At 43.0% G+C, this 19,651-nt stretch overlaps 1 protein-coding gene across 14 annotated transcripts in view; it reads left to right on the forward strand.

The window, feature by feature from the left end:
• Positions 1–12,122, forward strand: part of LOC110530024 (SH3-containing GRB2-like protein 3-interacting protein 1) — a 33,783-nt gene extending 21,661 nt beyond the window's left edge. For 4 of the 14 annotated variants that reach the window (XM_036985568.1, XM_036985569.1, XM_036985576.1 and 1 more), the window contains 20 exons: positions 767–778; positions 1,147–1,171; positions 1,442–1,505; positions 1,718–1,818; positions 2,883–2,946; positions 3,158–3,258; positions 3,514–3,594; positions 3,852–3,920; positions 4,135–4,863; positions 5,111–5,232; positions 5,449–5,599; positions 6,577–6,636; positions 7,068–7,179; positions 7,372–7,407; positions 7,673–7,828; positions 7,957–8,089; positions 8,169–8,410; positions 8,563–8,627; positions 8,822–8,986; positions 9,243–12,122. In XM_036985568.1, coding sequence (XP_036841463.1) covers positions 767–778; positions 1,147–1,171; positions 1,442–1,505; positions 1,718–1,818; positions 2,883–2,946; positions 3,158–3,258; positions 3,514–3,594; positions 3,852–3,920; positions 4,135–4,863; positions 5,111–5,232; positions 5,449–5,599; positions 6,577–6,636; positions 7,068–7,179; positions 7,372–7,407; positions 7,673–7,828; positions 7,957–8,089; positions 8,169–8,410; positions 8,563–8,627; positions 8,822–8,986; positions 9,243–9,265 — 2,511 coding nt within the window. In that variant the 3' untranslated portion in view covers positions 9,266–12,122. The remainder of the gene's footprint in view (positions 1–766; positions 779–1,146; positions 1,172–1,441; positions 1,506–1,717; positions 1,819–2,882; positions 2,947–3,157; positions 3,259–3,513; positions 3,595–3,851; positions 3,921–4,134; positions 4,864–5,110; positions 5,233–5,448; positions 5,600–6,576; positions 6,637–7,067; positions 7,180–7,371; positions 7,408–7,672; positions 7,829–7,956; positions 8,090–8,168; positions 8,411–8,562; positions 8,628–8,821; positions 8,987–9,242) is intronic. The other 10 variants (XM_036985577.1, XM_036985581.1, XM_036985572.1 and 7 more) reach the window with 9 other exon arrangements.
• The last annotated feature ends 7,529 nt before the right edge of the window (positions 12,123–19,651 follow it).

Genomic DNA, 19,651 nt, shown 5'->3' on the forward strand with positions numbered 1-19,651 from the left:
TGATTTTCAGGTGTCAGGTGTAACCCAATTACAACTAGGTGAAGATCTATTTTTCTGGTTGTTAAAAATACATTTACAAAACGTTCTTTTACAACCTTAATGAGGTCATTGACGTCATTGCAACCAGTTTTGCCCGCTGGGATTGGCTCTGGTATGGTTGTTTAGTTGTTTAGTTATTCTAATTCCTCTCTCTGCATATTAGATATGTTTTATAATATTAACTATTTCACAATGCATGCCTTTAGCACATTTTAAAGAGTATCCTCGGTTAGAATTTTGTTGAACTTTACTTGTACTTCCCTTGCAAGGCTTACATGGTACATAAATGCACAATTCTTCACATAACACCTGTTGATAGCCCATTGATTCTGTTTGACCAAAGCTAATTGGTAGGCTAACAAACGGGGTCACCTTTGTCAATTAAATGACAGCAGGGTCTTGTTCATAGGCACCAAATGGAAGAAAATAGACTGAAGCAGGGAGGGTCTAAATGGAAATGTCCAATAAGAAACCCTTTTTAATTTACTGTTGCAAAATGTAAAAATATATATTTTCCGTTCTCTGCCCTAAAGTGCACGACCCAGGCCTATGATAATAACGTAACCTACCAGGTGCTATGTTGTATTGCTGCATTACCGTATGTACAGTAGGCTTTATGGCACAGTCTCGAAGTAGAGGGGTGCTACATTATTTTCCGTTCCATTTGACTGATTTGTCACTCACTCTCTGACCAGGTCTGTTCTCTCTTCCTTTTTGCTGGTCTCAGAGACGCAGCCCGGTAAGTCGCCACCTGGTGGCTGATTTTAAAAGTGTCTGCACCCAAAACACTCGCAGGGAAATGAATGAATTATTGAAGATTATCTTTTGGTGCTGTCCATTTAAAATTTTCTACATACCCAAACGTGGCCTTTCAATACCTATTCTCCAGTCCAGCAATATGACATTTACTGATGGCCTCAAAAAAAAATGTGGTCTTTTGTCAGTGTCCATACTTACAGTTAGTTCTTCACTCTATTCATTCACATTAGTAGGGAGACTCATCCAGGGAAATCAATTATCAGTTGAACTGTTTACCTTCACGTTTCTTATGTGAGGTTAGGATTCCTTTTTACTGTTATACTGAAAATAACTTTATTTTCGTTGCAGGGCTCGATAAAGAGACACCTGTCTTGTAAGTCCATTGTTTGTCGAAGTAGTGTATTGCTATTTGTAATTTGTTTGACATCACGTCTGTGTCAACTACATACACGTACAGTACAGTATAATTTCATAGTTCTACACCATCAGTTAAACAATTTGTTTAGGGTCGGAATACATACTGTAGTTACAATAGTTTGAGTGCAGATGCACATTCAGTGGCTGTCACAGAATTTGAAGACATCCAGTATACATATAATAATATATGATATAATGTTATGATTTATAATATTGTTATTTCCAGGTGAGGAGATTGCCAGACCCAGACGCTCCACCCCTACGCCAAGCCCCGCCCCCGAGACACAAAGGTCAAAATTCAAACCCGTGCTAATGCAAACAGGCTAGCATATAAACATGCTGCATTGTTAGAATTTGTGTTGGGTCTGCTAAATGTTATCTTTGGGGAACATAAAGCTGTTAAATTAAATTTCAATAACGCACTACAAGAAAATCGATGAAATCTTGAACATCAGAGTCCTAAAATCATATTTATGGAAGTTGACTTTATCATCTCTTGCAGTGAGAGAGTATCCCAGAGTCGCAGAGCATCCCCAGCTTTCTACGGGCTTCCTCCGGAGACGACCTCTGAGGCACGCAGATATGATAGTAACAGAAATGATGGTAACTCTCACGAGAATAGTCTTTCTGACTGCATATGTGTGTTTGTGTTGCATGGGTTTTTAGCTTTGTGTTTGTACAGTATGTATGTTGGTTGATTGCCCCTAATCTTAATAATGGTATCTGTAACTTTATTATCACCAGTGCTTGACTTGGACTGAAATAGGTGCCAGTGTTCATTTTGAGTGCCTGTACTGTTTATGTTCAGGTGCAGGAACTCCACAATACTTTTGAGCATTTCTATAAGAGATGCAGGAACTCCACAATACTTTTGAGCTTTTCTATAAGAGATGCAGGAACTCAAGCAAGTGAATATATATATATATATATATATATATATATATAATATTAGTGGTTTTGGGTTCCTTTTTTTATTATTATTATTATTGATGTATTTATTGTTGTAATGGTTTAACCTCCCCATTTAGAAAATCATTACTGAATTATTACTACTGTTTAAGCTGGACTGTGAGTTTTGGTAGCCCATTTGCCTGCCATTGTACTGTAAGTCTACCTAAACCTCTACCAGATCATCTGCATGATAAGAAATGCATGGAGTTAACAGTGTGTGTGATCAGGGCTCTAAAATGCGACCAATTCGGTCACATATGCAAGGAAATGTTTTGCTGTACAACCATGAGTTTTCTTTTGGGGAGCACTGTGCGACTAGGGAAAAATCTTCCAGATAATGGCTGTTGTAATGCTAAGGCTTCGCGCTGTACCAGTTTAAAAAAAATGTTTTTTTTTCTTCTCTATCCCTTTTTCGCCTACTCTACCATCCCTCCCTAATTGGAGTAAACTAACAGACAACAATACATCTACTGCTACTTACAGCTATTTTGCGCACATCTACGGTACCTGTAGTTAAGTAATTATACATACAGTATATTCCTCATTTCCTTTTTTTCAAGTGCTGGATTTTCACCCACAGCGGCCAATCCACCATTCTTTCTGATCTGAACTCCAAACCCTCCGATGTCCATAGATTCAACTATATTTCCCAGTATAATCCCATTTTGCTCTTTCCTTTTGCAATACATCCCGCCATATTGGGTTGTTCTTTCCAGGTGAAGAGATTGCCCGACCCATACGCTCCACCATTACGCCAAGCCCCGCCCTCGGGACACAAAGGTCAGAGTTCGAACCCGTGCTAATGCTAACAATGCAAACAGGCTAGCATATTTACATACTGTATAGTTAGAATTTGTGATGGGTCTGCTAAATGTTATCATTGGGAAAAAATAAAGCTGTTGAGTTCAATTTAATAACACCAAGAAAATGAAGGAAATCTTGAATGTCAGAGTCATAAAATCGTAATTATGTATGTTATCATCTCTTGCAGTGAGAGAGTATCCCAGAGTCGCAGAGCATCCCCAGCTTTCTACGGGCTTCCTCCGGAGACGACCTATGAGACACACAGATATGATAGTAACAGAAATGATGGTAACTCTCACGAGAATAGTCTTTCTGACTGCTTACGTGTGTTTGTGTTGCATGGGTTTTTAGCTTTGTGTTAGTACAGTGGTGTGTTGGTTGATTGCTCTTAATCATAATGATGCTACTATGTGTGGCTGTATTTTCACCCAACAGTGCCTGGTCTGGCTGTGTGGTGATATATTTGTGCATGATACTGTATGTTCCCACTGAAGTTCGATAAACTTTTGATCAAGTTTGATATCATGTCTTGCTTTATCACAGTGGTCTGCATAGAGGCCGATGCATGGTGTGACTCCAGACCATACCCTGACTCCCCTCTGACCAGATCCTTTCCCACAGGAGGTAAGCCCAAACTATCATTCATCATGTTTGGGATTTTAGATTACTATATTTCTAAGACCTCTACGGGCCATTAAATCGGCTTGTGGTCCGCATCTGGCCCGCCAGGTTGAGACAAAACGTTTTAAGTCAATTGTGTTACTAAGTGTTATAGTAAGTCTATAGACTGACCTAGTGTCACACTCTCTAGTGCCGTAGTACTGTAGACTAACTATTGTACAAAATGCAAGTCCTTTGACCAAGTGTCACTCTCATTGTAGCTCCTCCTCCACTGCCTCCCAAGAACATCCCAGCAGCTAGTCAAGGCTATTCTTTGACGGATTCTTCCGGTAATATTATTCTGCCAATGACCATAATTCCCATATTCGAAGCAGATTCATTCCAAAGCTTAAATGGTTTTATTTGTATTTGTTTTGGAATGAATCAGCCTCCATATTCCCATGCCTCGTGCACAGTTGTCATAGTGAATTGTTGTTCTTTGGACAGCATTGATAGAAGGGCCACTTTAAGTCAGCAAGATCTCTGAACAATTTTTTTCCACAGCTGATTTACCCAATGGGAGAATAGTCCCAAGCCCCAACCCTATCTACCTGAATGTCCAATCCCCAGCCTCGTACAGAGGTTCCCCTGTGCCTGACCTGGAAAACGTGTTCGGCCCCATGGAATCTTCCCAGACCAGTGAGGACAGGGCCTCGCCCCGATGGATCAGCTTCAACAGCGAGAGACCGCCCCCACCAGACGAACCGGCCCCGCCTCCGCCCTCTGCCTCTCCTCCTTCCGACTCGCCCCACTCCCTCTCCTCCACCCCAGACTCCCCCTGCCTCTCCCCGGGCCCCCCTCCGGATGAGCCTCCCCCCTCCCCACCGCCCTTCTCCTCTCCCCCCGACTCTCCCATCTCCATTATCTCTATTCCTCCTCCAGATGAACCCGTTCCTCCCCTGCCTCCCGACTTCTCTCCCGTGGACTCTCCGCCATGCATCGGCATCGATCCTAGTCTGTTTTTGGATGATGAGATACTGGGGTACTCCCCTGCTCCCTCTGGCTCACTGGAGTACTCCCCTGCCCCTACCAGTCCCATCCCTCCCCCCCTGCCTGTGGAGCGCTACCCTCGGACGGGTGTCCCTTCCCCTCTGGCGTTCCTGAGGGAAGAGCAGCCTGACTATATGGCCTCAGCCCTTGGGCTGACCCCGGGCTTCAGGGGCACGCCGCCCCCACTCCCCCCGCTCACCTACAGGTCCATGGTATCCTCCCCTGGACCCTGCCCAGGCAGCGGTGAGTACCACTGTAGGAAAACAGAGTGGGTAGATGACCACTGTAGGAAAACATAGAAATACAATAATTGGAATGGGTAGTCCGATGGTAGTGAAACTGTAATTTGTGGACATCTATTACTTGGAGTCAATTTCAATCGGATTTAGATGGTCATGTACTCTATATAGTGTAAGTCATAGCTGATCATAACACTTCTTAATTGGGGCCATTTTTCCTCATATCACATGCCTTTCTTTTCCCTGTACAGGCCCCTCCTCTCCAGCTCGTCCTTCCACGCCCCTGTCAGGAGGCAGTCCAATCCCTCCCCCTCTTCCTACAAGGCCCTCCTCTCGACCCAAACTGCCCCCTGGGAAGCCAATAGGAGACCTGGTATGGCACCTACAGTATACTCTTACACGTGTTAGACTTCTGATCGATACCATTAGAATTTATTAGACTTTCATTATTTTATTTTTTTCTTCAACTGATTTCCACAAAATTAGAGGTACTACTTAACCTAACTGCGGTTACTATGCTAACATTACAATGTGTTTTAAAAAGTTTGGTACAGGAGCGGGCTACTGATATTCTCACCCCCTCCCCCAGACTCGATCCTTCAGCCCCCCAGTCTCCGGCAGCCCCCCTCCCTTCGCCCCCCTGGCCCGGGCCGAGAGTTCCTCCTCAATCTCCTCCATCACCTCATTGAGCGCAGGCTCCACCCCCACCCTGGGGAGAGAACTCAACATATCCACCACAGGTACTACCATCCCCAATAACACCTCATTCACCTGTGTACGCTGAGAATACCAAACATTAGGAACACATTCCTAATATTGAATTGCACCCCTCCCCTTTTGCCCTCAGAACAGCCTCAATTCGTCGGGGCATGGACTCTAACAAGGTGTCGAAAGCGTTCCACAGGGGGATGCTGGCCCATGTTGACTCCAATGCTTCCCACAGTTGTGTCAAGTTGTCTGGATGTCCTTTGAGTGGTGGACCATTCTTGATACACACGGGAAACTGTTGAGTGTGAAAAATCCAGCAGCATTGCGGTTCTTGACACAAACCGCTGCGCCTGGCAACTACTACCATAGCCCCTTTCAAAGGCACTTACATTTTTTGTCTTGTCCATTCACCCTCTGAATGGCGCACATACATAATCCATGTCTCAATTGTAGCAGGGCTTAAAAATCCTTCTTTGCACTGATTGAAGTGGATTTAATAGGTGACATCAATAAGGGATCATAGCTTTCACCTGTTCTTAATGTGTTGTATACTCAGTGTATGTCTCTGGTGTTAATACATTCAGTGATCATCATAATGAACTGTTAATTGTTTTGTCATTTTGTGAGTGGTGGTATGCTCAAATTTGAAGCATAAAATTTGACTTTTGTGGAACAGGTATTTTGACCATAATAGGACAGACCTTTTGACCATAACAGGACAACCTGGTTAAATACTGTGGAGAATGGAAGCATGTACCCTGTACAGAATGACGCATTCATTTACAACCCTCGTCATCTTCACCCTCCTAAACACACAATGATATACCATGCACAATCTGATGTTCTCTCACTTTCTATCCATCCTCCATCGCGCAAAAGCTCCCTCAGTGTCTTGTAATGGGTCTACACCTCCAGTAACTCATCCACCTCTTCTTCTCTTCCTCTCCTCCTGCCTGCCTCTCCCCCATGTCCTCTAAACCCCCCCCCCCCTCCCCCCGCGCACACACAGAGGAAAAACAGCCAGCCATGGTATGGTTTGACCATGGCCGGTTTTATTTGTCTTTCGAAGGTGAGTCGTACCAGGGTCGTATTCATTAGGGTACACTGCAAAAACAAAAAAGAAAGTGCAACGGAAAAGGAAAAATAGCATGTCTTATTGGACAAGTCTTTTTCAGTCCGTTTGGTGCCTAATAAATATGACCGAGTACCAGTGTATGGAGGCTACTGTATTGTACTGCACTACTCTGGTTGTCCATGTTATTCTAGTCTCTTTAAGCATCCTCTTCATTTGTCATTTTATCCCTTTCTATGATCTGTCCAATCGTCTTTCTTGCCATTTCGATGCTCTTTCACCATGCTCTTCCCATCTCCCCTTCCTTATACATGTCTGCTCATTTGACCATGTCAGTAGGCCGTTACAGACACAGGAAGTGCTAAAAGTACTGAGCTAGTGTCTTTGTATAGTAATCAACTGTGTGTGTGTGTGTGTGTGTGTGTCAGGATGCTCCAGAGGACCCAGCCCACTCACCATGGGAGCCCAGGACACTCTGCCTGTGGCGGCTGCCTTCACCGAGACCATCAACGCCTACTTCAAAGGAGCCGACCCGAACAAGTAAGACTAGCATTCCTATCAATGCTAGGCTAATGGTAACACAAGTAGCAATAGAAATAGGCTTACATTCTCATTTCAATGCTAGGCTAATGCTTACACAAGTAGCAACATTGATACTATTATCGATAACATTGATGTGAATCAAAGTCAATACTGATGTGAATGCAAATTCATGACAACATGATGTTTCAGCCGGCAAAGCGACCCTCATCAGAATAAATGCAACAAGTAAGATGGCTATGATATTGTTGTTGATATATATTATCACATTGCAGCTATGCCTATTTATTGTCCCCTTTTGCTGTGCCCACAGGGAAATTCATTTTTTTGCCTAGATTGTCCTGAGAATGTGGATATTTTGTAGTGAAATGTAGTTTGCTTGTTTGTGGCATCCCTAAGGATTCTGGGTACTGCAATTTTTGTCTTTTTTCTTTTCTTTTTTGTCTTGACCCATTTCTGAGCACTGAGGTGGCTCTATTCTCCGTCTTTTCAGGTGTGTGGTAAAGATCACTGGGGAGATGGTGCTGTCTTTCCCTGCGGGCATCACCAGGCACTTTGCTAGCCACCCGTCTGCCCCCGTGCTCACCTTCAGCATCAGCAACTACAGCCGGCTTGAGCAGGTCCTCCCCAATCCACAGCTACTGTGCTGGTAAGGCTTACTATACCGTACACTGACTCACTCATTTGTTTTGGGGCAAGGATTATTAAAAATGTAAAAAAAATGTAGCATGGATTGTGGCCAAATAAAAAATGCCCACGTCATGTATTTCTTTCCAGTGACACCACTATGTCCAATGTGGACACCAAGGAATTCTGGGTAAATATGCCAAACCTGATGAGCCACCTGAGGAGAGTGGCTGACCAGAAGCCTCAAGCAACCTACTACAATGTGGACATGATCAAATATCAGGTGAGACCATCTGCATAGTACATATCATGACATATTATTACATATACTGTATATAGTCACAATTACATATAATTGTTAGACAAATGCAAAATACTGTGTGTGTGAGTTTCTGTCTCAGGTGGCAGCCGATGGGATCCAGTCGACTCCCCTGAACCTGGCAGTGAGTTGGCGTGGCGACGCCACCAGCACGGATCTCAGGATAGACTACAAATACAACATGGAGGCCATGGCCGCCCCCTCACCCCTCCACAACATCCACTTCCTGGTCCCTGTGGATGGGGGCGTGCACAAGCTTCAAGCCATGATCCCCACTGCTACCTGGTAAGGATGCTGAACTGCTGACCTGAAATTCTTTTAAAATGTATTTCATCTTAGAATTGTTATTTACATTTTTATTTTATTTTATTCAGGTTAATGTACTTGAATTAATAATGGCAAGTAGGCAACTATAACTATTTTGTTTTCTCTCTAAGGAAACCAGAGCAGCAGAAAATTCTATGGAAGATACCAAGCCTTTCCCAGAGGTCTGAAAATGGAGGTAGGTGATCTTCCTTTCTCTCTTCCTCATCCTCTTCCTCCTCTTTCACTTTTCCTGTCTTCCTCCTTCTCCTATCCGGTCATCCTCCTCTTCCTTATCGTCTTTGTTTTCATCTGCCTCCAACTTTATCTTCATAATCTGAATTATACTCTTCGTCGTCACCACCACCATCATCATCATCCTCTTTCCTATAGGAGTTGGGGCTCTACTGGGTAGGTTCCAGTTGACAGAGGGTCCCAGTAAGCCGTCCCAGTTAGCGGTGCATTTCACCAGCGAGGGCAGCACTCTGTCAGGCTGTGACATCCACCTGGTGGGGACTGGCTACAGGCTCTCGCTGGTCAAAAAGAGATTTGCAGCAGGTCAGTGTCTGTGTGTGAGGGAAGCATGAAAATACTGGCCTGATCCCAGATCTGTTTGTGCTGTCTTGTCATCTCCCATGGTCATTGTCACACATTTTGGGATGCCAATCTTGGGCCCTTATTTGAAACTGAATTGAAATGATACCGTTCCTAATCCTGAATGTGACATTGTTGCCTGACCATGCAAACCAGGCAAGACAACACTTTGGCAATAGTTGAAATTCCCTTGATTGAATACTCTTGTGTTTCTTTACAGGGAAATATCTGGCGGACAACTAGTCACCACTGTTGTAAAATGACACCCTTTCACCCATACAATGGCTTTTGATTGTGAGGATGATGAGAGTTTACTACGGATTCCTCATTCAAGCTACCAACTGAAAAAACAACTGAAACCTTACACTTGAGCAGGGAAGGGTGGACGATGGGATAGAAGCAACAACAGGATGTGATGTAATTCACAAAGTTGACTGGAGTATCACTTTGTTTTAACACGCTCAATACAGTAGTCTCACTGTTGGGGTTTATGCAAGTAGTACAGCCCTTTTCCGTTCTGTGCACCTTGAGGGTTGTCGAGGCAAAGATAATGAATTCAACACTTACTTTTATCAAAGTAATTTATCATTGGCACCGCATACAGTAATCCAGTTTTATTTGTGAGAAGAAACGTGTGAATGGGTGATGATGAAAGATTCACTGGACAGATTTATGTGAAAAGATAGATACTGTTAACATTCATTGATAATTCAATAGATTATGAAAATAACTCCATTCGCTATGATGACATTAAGATTTGTATTATTTTAGGCTTTTTTTTTTTTTTTTCATTTCTCGGGTTGGTAAAACTAATATTGTACCAGCTGGTACTGTACCAGCAGGTTGAGGCCCACAACTTGTAGTCACCGTGGAAACATTATGTATGTGGTGGTTGTGTGTTTGCTGCGAGGTCAAGTGGTTAATGTAATGGTACACATTGTTTACCTGATTTGTGGATGACAAAAACAAAGCAGGCTGCCTTACAGGCTGGATAGTAGAGTTGCCTTGGACCAGAGAAATGACTGATCTGTTTGTCCCTTAGAGTTGTGTCCATCTCCAGGAGGCCTAACCAAGCAAAACTGGTTGAAATGACATCATTGCAATGAGAAACTGTTTGAAATTACGCCGAAACTGGTTGAAATTCATTCTTTATGGCGTCAATTCAACCAGTTTGAACCAGTTTGGTCTCACTGGGAAGTATAACCGAAGGACATCAACGAAGATGGAAAAAGTGCTACAATAATTATTTATCCAAAATAGAATACTAATGTACGTATGTAATGGAAGCCCCTAATGTTATGTTTATTTTGTTGTTATTTTCCACCGTGTGGAGTAAATAGGTGTTTTATCATTTTCCAATAGCAATATATTGAAAATCAATTTGTAAAAAAGTGTAAATATGAAAGATGTTTCCCTTTGGACATATGGATGTTTCTGTGTATTGTCAAATAAGAGTTATGCTATACGGTGGTGTTAGCCTTCAGAATACATAACCATTTAAAAAATGCATCATTTCAAGTTTCATTTCGAACATGGATTTCTTGTAATATACTGTGACTGTCCATGGTTTAAAAAAAACGAACAAAAAAACTCCAAAGGTACAGCATGAAATCTGCGTTACTCAAAAAGTTGTTTTTGGTTCCATTTTATTTCAAGACATTAAGGACGCACAGCAGCACACAATATGGAGTTGAAGACAAAAGATCCATCAAGAGTCGCCTCCTTATCCGATGCTATTCCAACCTAGCCTGGTTAAACCAAACAGTAGTGAACGTAGCATTCAGTCTCGTTTAACCAGGCTAATTCAGACCTACGCCTTTTTATATAGTAAGTGTACTATGTGATTGCCTTCACTGTAACTTTTAGTCACTTCATCGTGTTTGACCGTTCACCTAAAGCTTTGACCTTTGGCATGAATTCCAACAACATTGTCACACTTCCATGATATATTGCAGTTAATGTCCTCTTGTGTTTTCTCCTGATTACAGTACATGGGATTTTTAAAGGTGAACAACAGGGGGAACAGTCATTGATCATATCAATCAAAATCATTTTGGTTTATTACAAGAATTCAGGGAGAACATCTCCCGAGCAGAAGCCAAGAGACATTTCTAATTCCCCTTCTCCAAGCAGACCCTTAAATTCGAATCTGGTAGCACCGATGTCCTCTAAACAACAGCCAACAGAGGCTTCTACAAAGTCACGACAAAGGACAGTGACTTTTGCCAGCTGCTACAAAATCACACAATGTTCATCATGTCATCAATATAATATCTGTGTCTCCTCGGCTCAGTGTACCTCCAGTCTGACGTCAATCATTATCAACAATATGACTTTCATACATAACATCCAGTCTAGTGACCATCAACCTGTGATACAAACGAGTGTCACAAATAGAATACTTGAAATCATGTGTATTACATAAAAAGGCAACATATAAATATGCTAAGACTTGTGTTAATTACTCTTAACTGAATATTAACTTTATTACACCAACAACAAATGATTTTTGCATAACTAGAATTGTTATGCTCCTGCCCATCTCAAGGAGAAAATGTTTAGTGTATTATTTTATGCATTTTGACATCATTATAATATTAATAGCCTTACATTACCTCAGATGTTACTACTCATTTCCAAATCAATATATTCAAAAGAAGTCACAAACAATGACAAACATCGCTTTTTGTCCTTGATATTATCACTAACTATGGTAATATGACTTTTTTTGTCCTGGTTGCAAACGTTTATTTCTTTGTTTGAGCCTTACTGGTCCTTAAAAAAGAACGCACAATTATCAAACTTTTCTCCAGATATGTAGCAGTAGCAATTTATAAAGGTTTCAATAATGCTGACATGTTTTATTATTTGCCTTATTTTGGATTAGCATATTTCCAGCCAGTAAGAGACTTTCTGTATGTTTTTGTTCTATGAAATATATTTTTTTCTGTCTGTATTTTATTCACTGCATAGGACACATTTCATGTAAATTTCCCATCCAAAGATTTTAAGAGTGAAAATATAAAAAAAATGAATATAATGTGATAACTTTACCTGGTTTACTTGGTAATAAAGAATGGGAGAATATTGGAAATTCAAATTGTCTATTTTTTTTTATATTTACCAATATTACAGGTGAAGATGAATACACACTACTCTTTTGGATAGGTTATTGAATGTGCATTGCTGTTGCAATGTTGTTGTTGGCAGATGCATTGGAGTGAAATAAGTTTTCCCCACACACCAAACTGTACAGGGTCCCTTTAAAAACCTATGCATACAGTTGGTGCAGGGTATAAAACCCTTCCCCAAAACTGACGGTTGACAGGAAAACAGAATGCTCTGGGTGGCTACAATATTTCCTCTTTGACTCGTGAAATTCGGATTTAGGTAAGAGTGTTGATATTTTGAGCTGAACAAAAATGGTACAATTTGCAATGTATTTGCAACTTTGGGGACTTGTCTGTCGCGGGCTCTACACTATGTGTTGGTCTTTGGAATTGACAAGTTGCAACCATAGACTTAGATAGGCATTGCATCATTGTACAGTGCCTTGCGAAAGTATTCGGCCCCCTTGAACTTTGCGACCTTTTGCCACATTTCAGGCTTCAAACATAAAGATATAAAACTGTATTTTTTTGGGAAGAATCAACAACAAGTGGGACACAATCATGAAGTGGAACGACATTTATTGGATATTTCAAACTTTTTTAACAAATCAAAAACTGAAAAATTGGGCGTGCAAAATTATTCAGCCCCTTTACTTTCAGTGCAGCAAACTCTCTCCAGAAGTTCAGTGAGGATCTCTGAATGATCCAATGTTGACCTAAATGACTAATGATGATAAATACAATCCACCTGTGTGTAATCAAGTCTCTGTATAAATGCACCTGCACTGTGATAGTCTCAGAGGTCCGTTAAAAGCGCAGAGAGCATCATGAAGAACAAGGAACACACCAGGCAGGTCCGAGATACTGTTGTGAAGAAGTTTAAAGCCGGATTTGGATACAAAAATATTTCCCAAGCTTTAAACATCCCAAGGAGCACTGTGCAAGCGATAATATTGAAATGGAAGGAGTATCAGAACACTGCAAATCACCAAGACCTGGCCGTCCCTCTAAACTTTCAGCTCATACAAGGAGAAGACTGATCAGAGATGCAGCCAAGAGGCCCATGATCACTCTGGATGAACTGCAGAGATCTACAGCTGAGGTGGGAGACTCTGTCCATAGGACAACAATCAGTCGTATATTGCACAAATCTGGCCTTTATGGAAGAGTGGCAAGAAGAAAGCCATTTCTTAAAGATATCCATAAAAAGTGTTGTTTAAAGTTTGCCACAAGCCACCTGTGAGACACACCAAACATGTGGAAGAAGGTGCTCTGGTCAGATGAAACCAAAATGGAACTTTTTGGCAACAATGCAAAACGTTATGTTTGGCGTAAAAGCAACACAGCTGAACACATCATCCCCACTGTCAAACATGGTGGTGGCAGCATCATGGTTTGGGCCTGATTTTCTTCAGCAGGGACAGGGAAGATGGTTAAAATTGATGGGAAGATGGATGGAGCCAAATACAGGACCATTCTGGAAGAAAACCTGATGGAGTCTGCAAAAGACCTGAGACTGGGACGGAGATTTGTCTTCCAACAAGACAATGATCCAAAACATAAAGCAAAATCTACAATGGAATGGTTCAAAAATAAACATATCCAGGTGTTAGAATGGCCAAGTCAAAGTCCAGACCTGAATCCATTCGAGAATCTGTGGAAAGAACTGAAAACTGCTGTTCACAAATGCTCTCCATCCAACCTCACTGAGCTCGAGCTGTTTTGCAAGGAGGAATGGGAAAAAATGTCAGTCTCTCGATGTGCAAAACTGATAGAGACATACCCCAAGCGACTTACAGCTGTAATCGCAGCAAAAGGTGGCGCTACAAAGTATTAACTTAAGGGGGCTGAATAATTTGCACGGCCAATTTTTCAATTTTTGATTTGTTAAAAAAGTTTGAAATATCCAATAAATGTCGTTCCACTTCATGATTGTGTCCCACTTGTTGTTGATTCTTCACAAAAAAATAGTTTTATATATTTATGTTTGAAGCCTGAAATGTGGCAAAAGGTCGCAAAGTTCAAGGGGGCCGAATACTTTCGCAAGGCACTGTATGTGTCAATTTCTTGTCAGACCCTGATCTGTTTCACCTGTCTGTGCTTGCCTCCACCCCCTCCAGGTGTCTCCAATCTTCCCCATTATCCCCAGTGTATTTATAGCTGTGTTCTGTTTGTCTGTTGCCAGTTTGTTTTGTTTTATGAAACCTACCAGCGGTTTTCCCTTTGCTCCTGGCTGTATTAGTTTCTGTTTTCTAGTTTTTCCTGCATTTGACCATTCTGCCTACCCCGACCCTGAGCCTGCCTGCCATTCTGGGAACCTTTTGCACTCTATCTGGATTACTGACCTCTGCTGCCCTTGACCTGTCGTTTTGCCTGCCCCTGTACTAGTACACTTTTGTTACTTCGACACTGTCTGCATCCTGGGTCTTACCTGAAATGTGATAGTACGAACTGGCCATGACTGACCCAGCAGACTTGGACCAGCTCTGCAATGCCATCTCCTCTCAAGGAGCCAGCATAGGAAGGCACAGGGAGTTGCTTTGTAGTTTAATGGAAGGGGTTAGAGACCTTGGCCGAACACCATAACCAAGGGCTGAACACATTGCTGGAGCAATTCCGCGGGTTGTCTGTTAGGCAGCCTAACACGGCGGTAACCTCCCAGCCCCTCAGTAACCCGGCTGTTAGCAGCGCCAACTCCCCGGGTCACCCTGGTTTCCCGGGAACCCCGCTTACCTCCCCCGGAAAGCTCTGATGGAGTGTCGGGCACCTGTCGGGCGTTTTCTCGCTCAGTGCTCTCTCACCATCAAGCTGCAGGCCTCCTCCTTTCCCTCTGACCTCTCTCAGATAGCGTACCTCATCCCGCTGATGTCCGGGACAGCTGCAGTTTGAGCTCAGGCAGTATGCTTCAGTTTGGAGGAGTTTGTGGCGGAGGTAAAGAAAGTTGAGAGGGGCTGTCCGGAAGTTCTCCAGCTTCGTCAAGACTACCGCAGTGTGGCAAACTATGCGGGGTATCTCCGCACGTTGGCAGCTGAGAGTGTCTGGAACCCAGAAGCGCTGTTCGACATGTTCCTGCACAGAGTATCGTAGGAAGTAAAGGACGAGCTTGCAGCCCGGGAACTACCGACGGATCTTGACTCGCTCATCGCCTTGACCATTCAGATCAATGAGCGACAACGGGAACGTAGGAAGGAGAGGAGATTCGTTTCACTCACCCTTACAAGAATTCCACCTTGCCTCCGAGACATCCCGGAAGTCCCAGACGGTTCCGTTGCCGAGAGACCCCGAGGCTACCCGAGTTTCCCCGAGAGTCTCCGAAGACTGCCGATTCTCCTCTTCCCGAGCCGATGCAACAAGGCAAAGCTAGGCTGTCTCCAGCTACACAGGCTTCACACTAAGAGTTGCCTGTATTGCGGGACTACTGGTCATCTCCGCCTGTCCACTAAAAGACCAGACTCACCGGTATGAGCGAGTACTCTGGTGGGCCATATGGATCACTTTTCCTCTCCACTTACTCACCCTCCATTTCATGCCATTTTGCGGGGGGGGGGGGGGGACCAGTTGAAATCTTTCTGGGTACTCATCGACTCTGGCGTCGATGAGAGCTTTATGGACGCTACCCTGGCTTCCGAGCTCGACATCCCCACTCAGCCCCTCTCCATTCCCATGGACGTTAAGAGCACTGGACGGGTGCTGTATAGGTCCGGGTCACCCACAATACCATCCCCATCAACCTACATGTTTCAGGGAACCACAGCGTGACAATCCAATTTGGATTGCTCATTAAGACTCCTCAGGTCCCCGTGGTATTGTGATTCTCCTGGCTTCAGCAACACAATCCCCTTGTGGGCTGGAGCCCATTCTGCCACACCCATTGCCTGAAGTCAGCGCAGCCTGTCCCGGGACGTCTTCTTGGGGGCTCGGAAGTTGCCCCAGACCTCTCCGCCATTCCCGACGAAGTACCAGGACCTCCGGGAAGTGTTCAGTAAGGCCCGGACCACTTCGCATTCGCCGCACCGACCATATGACTGCAGGATTGACCTTCTCCCAGGCATCACTCCGCCCCGGGGACGACTGTACTCACTGTCGGGTCCGGAGACCAAGGCTATGGAGACCTACAGTGCCTTGCAAATGTATTCATCCCCTTTGGCGTTTTTCCTATTTTCTTGCATTACAACCTATAATTTAAATAGATTTTTATTTGGATGTCATGTAATGGACATACACGACATAGTCCAAATTGGTGAAGTGAAATGAAAAAAAAAAATTGTTTAAAAAAATTGAAAACAGAAAAGTGATGATTGCATATGTATTCACCCCCTTTGCTATGAGTCCCCTAAATAAGATCTGGTGCAACCAATTACCTTCAGAAGTCACATAATTAGATTGCACACAGGTGGACTTTATTTAACTAAGTGTCACATGACACTATTTAACTAAGTGTCACATATTACATACACCTGTTCTGAAAGACCCCAGAGTCTGCCACACCACTAAGCAAGGGGCACTACCAAGCAAGCGTCACCATGAAGACCAAGGAGCTCTCCAAACAGGTCATGGACAAAGTTGTGAAGAAGTAGAGATCAGGGTTGGGTTATAAAAAAAATATATGAAACTTTGAACATCCCGTGGAGCACCATTAAATCCATTATAAATAATGGAAAGAATATGGCACCACAACAAACCTGCCAAGAGAGGGCTGCCCACCGAAACTCACGGACCAGGCAGGGATGGCATTAATCAGAGAGGCAACAAAGAGACCAAAGATAACCCTGAAGGAGCTGCAAAGCTCCACAGCGGAGATTGGAGTATCTGTTCGTAGGACCACTTTAAGTCGTACACTCTGCAGTGCTGGGCTTTACAGAAGAGTGTCCAGAAAAAAAGCCCTTGTTTAAAGAAAAAAATAAGCAAACACATTTGGTGTTCGCCAAATGGCATGTGGGAGACATCCAAACAAATGGAAGAAGGTACTCTGGTTAGATGAGACTAAAATTTAGCTTTTTGGCCATCAAGGAAAATGCTATGTCTGGTGCAACACCTCTCATCACCCCGAGAACACCACCCCCACAGTGAAGTATGGTGGTGGTAGCATCATGCTTTGGGCATGTTTTTCATTGGCAGGGACTGGGAAACTGGTCAGAATTAAAGGATTGATGGATGGCGCTAAATACAGGGAAATTTTTTAGGGAAACCTGTTTCAGTCTTCCAGAGATTTTAGACTGGGACGGACATTCACCTTCCAGCAGGACAATGACCCTAGGCATACTGCTAAAGCAACACTCAAGTGGTTTAAGGGGAAACATTTAAATGTCTTGGAATGGTCTACTCAAAGCCCAAACCTCAAACCAATTGAGAATCTGTGGTATGACTTAAAGATTTGTCACAGTGTTCGGCGGTCGATGTCACCGACCTTCTAGCCATCACTGATCCATTTTTCATTTTCCATTGGTTTTGTCTTGTCTTCCTTCACACCTGGTTCCAATCCCATCAATTACATGTTGTGTATTTAACCCTCTGTTTCCCCTCATGTCCTTGTCGGAGATTGTTTGATTGTATGTTTTGTGCAAGTCATGTGTCGGTGTGCGACGGGCTTTGTACCCACTTTTATTATTTTTTGTATGTTTTGGTTTTTTGAAGTTTTATGAGCACTTATTAAATGACTCCATTTATACCAAGTTCGTTCTCCTGCGCCTGACTTCCCTGCCACCAACACGCACCCATTACAAGATTGCTCTACACCAGCGGAACCCATCCAACTTGAAGGAGCTGGAGCAGTTTTGCCTTGAAGATTGGGCAAAAATCCTAGTGGCTAGATGTGCCAAGCTAATAGAGACATACCCCAAGAGACTTGCAGTTGTAATTGCTGCAAAAGGTGGCTCTACAAAGTATTTACTTTGGAAGGTTGAATAGTTATGCACGCTCAAGTTTTCTGTTTTTTTGTCTTATTTCGTGTTTGTTTCACAATAACAAATATTTTGCATCTTCAAAGTGGTAGGCATGTTGTGTAAATCAAATGATACAACCCCCCCCAAAAAAATTTTTTTTAAATTCTAGGTTGTAAGGTAACAAAATAGGAAAAATGCCAACGTGGGCGAATACTTTTGCAAGCCACTGTACCTTGCCAGTTAGATCAGTCAACTAAAGAATAGCCAGTTTCTGCTTTGCTTGCTTTTACAACTTGGAGAAAAAGCACAACAGACACAGACAGCAGCTGCCTCTGTTAATCTCGCCTGTACTGGTCCTATACCCTTGCCTTTCAGAAGATTTGCCTTCACACAGCCAGCCTGTCCGCACGCTCTGTGGTGTCCATGCAGTCCTAAATCCTGATAACAGCCTACCAAACCGCTCTGAGCCGTCTGCATGATCCTAAGGCACATCGGTGCCGTGTTTCATATCACAGTGCAATAATAAAACTGGGGGGGGGCATTAAATGATGTCAAAAGAAGACTGTAGTGCCACTTTAACCAAACTGCTAACCTTATGTTGCCTGCCTACCCAAACTCCTTGCTCTGGCCAAAGGCTATGCCGCGGCCATGGACGTCAGTTTCTTCTCCTCAATGAGTCTGGACCTGAATACCTTCCCAATGATTTTAAAAATGGAAATCCATTCTAGACTGTCTGATTAAGCCCAGAAACTGATGGGTTGGGCCAGAGCCAGAACACACGTGGGTAAAGAAGCGTTTTTATCATTGACATTTTGATACTCTGATGGATAGAGCTGACACAATCGCTGATGACTGTTTTGTACAGCACCCCTCAAATTACTTCAATGATGTCAGTCAGATTGAAGTATGTAGCGAACGATAGAGCAGTGGAAGAATTCCGTTTGAGTCGTCAGGCAAAACCTTACGCCTAACCCTAACCTTAAATTAACACAAAAAGCACATTTTTCTTTTCTATAATTTTTAGGATTTTGCCATTTTGACTTTGTGGCTGTGTTATCTAGGGGAAACCAGACAATAATGGTTGAATATAGCCAAAGATAATGGATATGCTGACAAGGTACGGTAGCCACTAGGCTACCTGTCGCCCATATAATACATAACCCCTCGTTGATGATCCTTTATTGTAATCTTTTTTGCAATATTTGAAAGAGATGCTACGCTATCAGCCTAATTTCATGAATATGCATAGCCATCTTGAGACAACTCTGATATAGTGTTTTTTCTCAAAGTTGCCGGGATGTCACGTGTTCTACTTATATCAGTACACTCATAAAAACTTAAGCATTATGGAACTTATAGTGATAAAATAAACGTAACAGAGCAAATAAGACATTAATGCTGGCCAAATTCGAAACTCATTGACCTCCATACAGAAACTCCTTGCTTGGTGGGCGAAAAAACGGCACCTGCTGGAGGGAGTCCTCTTCCTCTGATATAGCACTCTGAGTTGTAGGGTTTTGATTAGATAGGTTACACTTTTCGTCAGATTTTCGTAGCAGGTTATTATAATTAACGAAGCAGGTTAGGATAGGAAGAGGATTAGGCTGAGCTAAAATGCCCCCCAAAATAACTTTGGA

The sequence above is a fragment of the Oncorhynchus mykiss genome, chromosome 8 (assembly GCF_013265735.2).
Source record: "Oncorhynchus mykiss isolate Arlee chromosome 8, USDA_OmykA_1.1, whole genome shotgun sequence".
Classification (NCBI taxonomy): Eukaryota; Metazoa; Chordata; class Actinopteri; order Salmoniformes; family Salmonidae; genus Oncorhynchus; species Oncorhynchus mykiss.